The sequence below is a fragment of the Protomyctophum parallelum genome, assembly GCF_964188405.1.
Source record: "Protomyctophum parallelum genome assembly, chromosome: 7".
In the NCBI taxonomy this organism is placed as follows: Eukaryota; Metazoa; Chordata; class Actinopteri; order Myctophiformes; family Myctophidae; genus Protomyctophum; species Protomyctophum parallelum.
This window is the reverse complement of record NC_139705.1, coordinates 33,625,266-33,628,826: the sequence shown is the minus strand read 5'-3', so window position 1 is coordinate 33,628,826 and position 3,561 is coordinate 33,625,266. Positions and strand designations below refer to the sequence as shown.

The window sequence follows — 3,561 nt, the reverse complement described above, 5'->3', positions numbered from 1 at the left end:
AACCTGACATTGAAACATATCTTAATTACGTCACCATTGGTATATATACCTCCGAGCATACGCATAGAAAAGCCAGCACGAGCACAATACTTGCGCGCTCTGCTTGCGCAAGTAATAATAATATAATCTGGGGACAGTCGGCACAACAACTTGCTGGGGCCGGGGGTTAAGTGCATGTTTTCAGGCGAGTGTACCGGTTACTCTAATAGTATGATGATGATGATGATGATGATGGTGATTATTATAAGGTGAGAAGAACCAGTTTATGATGCATTAGGGTGAAACCTCCAAAATCGTGCTATAGTGGCTCAGTGCTGGTCTGGGTATTCTGTTAAGTCCTCTGTGGCCTGGCTCCGGTTGTCTGGGTGGTACAGGCCGGCAAACTCTTTCTTGCACTTCATGAACATCTTCTTAGTGTCTTCTCTGTACATGCTCCTCAGACAGTGTACTCTGACCAGCCCCGCCTGTCCGCCAGACACCAGCCAGGTGTGGCTGCTCATGTTAGGGTTAAAGCGAACCTTATGTAGTGCAGTCATTGGCATGATGTCCAAATCTATCTTGGTGTTCATCTCCGTGCTTCGCATTCGTTTCCACGGTGCCCGCTCATGGAATTTCTTAAAGGTCCTAATGTCACTGTCTCTGTAGTGTAGGTAGTATTGCCCGACAGCCTCTCTGTATGTCTGGGGCTTCAAAGGCACAGCTCCCCCTTGACCATCCACCCTCTCGCTTTCCACGGCTGGTGATCCTTCACCCTCACTCCCCCCTTCCATCTCCTCTGCTCCTTCCGTTTCATTGGAGGTGTTTGCGCCATAAGGCACCATGTCTGTGAAGTACACCGGAAAGCGCCTCTGAGCGATCCCTTTGGTGTATTGGATTTTCCCATCGATCTTAGGAAGCAGCTCAAAGATGACCTCACCCAGGGTGTCTGATGTCACCAGGCTGTTCAGCCAGTCATTGAATGACATTGACCACATAGTGGCCATCCTGGGTACCATGAAGGCAGGCTTGATCTCATGATAGCCAAGGTCTAAGTAATAGATGCCGTGTTGGCCATTTCGTGTATAGCTATTCTCTTGGGACAAAAAGAGGCCAGGGGCATTTAAGGGCCAAAAGACCTCAGTGGTAAGGTGACGCTTGTGTGCGGTGATGCAGTCATACGGCCTCGTCAGGTCCCACACCTTCACCATGCGGTCGTCTCCAGCAGTCGCCAACAGATCGCTGACGGCGGGGCAGAAAACCAGGGCTCGGATACAGCTGTCATGGGCCTGGAAACAACGGTAGGGCAGGAGGGTGAGGGACTGGTCAGGTTCACGTAAACGCAAAAATGACGATGTCGATGACAAATTCCACAGCCCTACTAATCCGTCATAGAAGCCCAGAGCCATTATGTCATGGTCTTTCGTTGCCGACCAGTCCATAGACAGAACTTGTCTGTTCATTTTTTTGTGTGGAGCTCCGAAAGAACCCAACTTTAGAGTTATCACACCATTGACCGTGAATATGGGCTGCACTTGGCTGTCTTCTGAGTCAACTGGCGTTTTGCTGGCAAGTAGAGCTTGAGGGTGGGGTATGCTGAAGATGGTGACAATGCCAGTGGAGGTAGCTGCTGCCAGTAGACCAAGTCTGGGCAGGCATGGAAGCTTCCTGGGGCAGGTGGGCTGTTCCCACGCCCCTGCAGGGCACCACTTGAGTTGCCAGATGAAACCTTTGTCCTGGGCTAAACCACAGACTAGCGATGGGCGTTGTGATGTTGGACTGCTATCATACTCCAGCTTGCCTAGATCCCACAATTGAATGAGACCAGTCCCAGTGTACTTCTCATTGGCATAATGCTGATCATCCATGCCTTGGTGGCAGGCCAGGGCTACGTACTGATTATCACTTGAACCATCCGGACTCGGACACCATTCCATAGCCCAGACCGGCCCACCGGTAAACATGAGTGTGTCCCAGCATTCTGGATGCTTGTCCATGGCCTCAAACCTGTTGAGTTTTTGTAGAGGGGTCTCCTTGCTCAGACCCTCTCTGGAGATCTTGAACGTGGCAGATTGCATCTCCTGGGGGAGATATTCCTCCAAGTCACTTTGTGGAACAGTCTTCCAGTCGTTCACGGAGGGAATCCACTCTGGGAAAACCCAGCTGCTTTGATGTTTCTCTCTGAACGTCTTGTTGCACTTGGTGCTTTCAGAGCATGGTTGCAGCATGTTGTTAGGCAGTCCATTAGGAGAAGTGCCATACTTTCTGCCCTGATATTGAATACTCTTGTTCCGGCGAAGTTCTGCTATGGAATCAACAGCTGACTCCAAGTCAGACTCCAGTTCTCCTTCTGTCTCTTCCTCCTCTTCCTCGTCTTCTCCAATGCCTCCTGGAACAAAGTCCTCATCTTCATATGATTTCCTACCCTCAACGCCAGGATGCTTCCTCTTTTTAGCCTTAACACGTGTCCTGCCACATTTGGGAGATTTCTGTTCTACCGCAATTGGGCTGGAGTGACCACCCCAGGACCCCTGAAGGGAGCTCATGTCATTACTGGGATTGACTAGAGTGTCTTTTGCCCAGTCATAGAGTAACTTCAGTGCCACTTTAGCGGCACCTCTCCTGGGACGGCTGCCATGCATGATCTCCTCCAGTTCCTCGACAGTCGAGCTGGAGGTTTGTCCCTGCTTCTCCTGATCTGCCATTGTTTCTGCTGGTCTCACATCCTGCACCACTCTCTTTGTCACCTTCTTCCTCTTCGGTTTTGGCTGCTCAGTTTCCGTTTGGCCAACCTCTGTGGGTGGGACATCTTCCATGGCACATTTTAATGCGAGAGGTAATTTATCTTGAAAGCTTGACATTGGGGCCTTTTTAGGAGATTCCGCTGGCAGTTTTTCACTAATTTCCTGGTCACCGTCTTCTATTAGTTTGATAGCATGCTTATGACATCCAGCCCTCGATGGAATCTTCTTGGTGACTTTCCCCTTAGTTGAGTTTCTCCCTGGAGTTTTTCTCAGTTGTTTCTGACCTTTCATATCAAGAGCTAGGTCAGTTTCATAGTCCATCAATTTAGGATTTTTCCTCAGCGGTCTCCCCCTTGAGCTTAGAGGCAAATGTGATGGCTGTTCCTTTCGTTCCTCTTGCCCTTGTGCTGATGTACTTGACAGAGGAGATTCACGGATCGTTGCTTGTGTTGCATTTTCATCCCTGGATGCCGGCTCATGTGTGAGAACATTTTCTGTCTGGGGTGGCTGCTCCATGTTGCCTATTCTTCTGTATAACTGGATGAATTAATTTCAACCACCCAATGATATCACCAATGGTTGTGTCTTCTAACCTGTGACATCTAACCTCGTACTGTGATTGGCTGAGACACATTGTCAATATAAACGCCAAATCACTCAGTTCCATATATGGGCACAAAAGGGGACATGCCCGTATATGGGCATATACTGTTGACATCAGCAATCGCCATATATGGGCAGAAAAGGGACAAGGACTGACAGATACAGAATTCTCCATATATGGGCATATCAGTCGGACCTGCCTTTTCTTCCCAGTACTTTCACCAGTGAGTGACTCTCT

General features: G+C 49.3%; 1 protein-coding gene across 1 annotated transcript; it reads right to left on the bottom strand.

The window, feature by feature from the left end:
• Positions 1–308: 308 nt before the first annotated feature.
• On the bottom strand, positions 309–2,792 carry LOC310862044 (general transcription factor 3C polypeptide 2-like; the record flags this gene model as incomplete). The annotated part of the gene is made up of 1 exon (XM_083769781.1): positions 309–2,792. The coding sequence occupies one exon, from the start codon at positions 2,790–2,792 to the stop codon at positions 309–311; it is 2,484 nt and encodes an 827-aa protein (XP_083625907.1).
• Between the last annotated feature and the right edge of the window lie 769 nt (positions 2,793–3,561).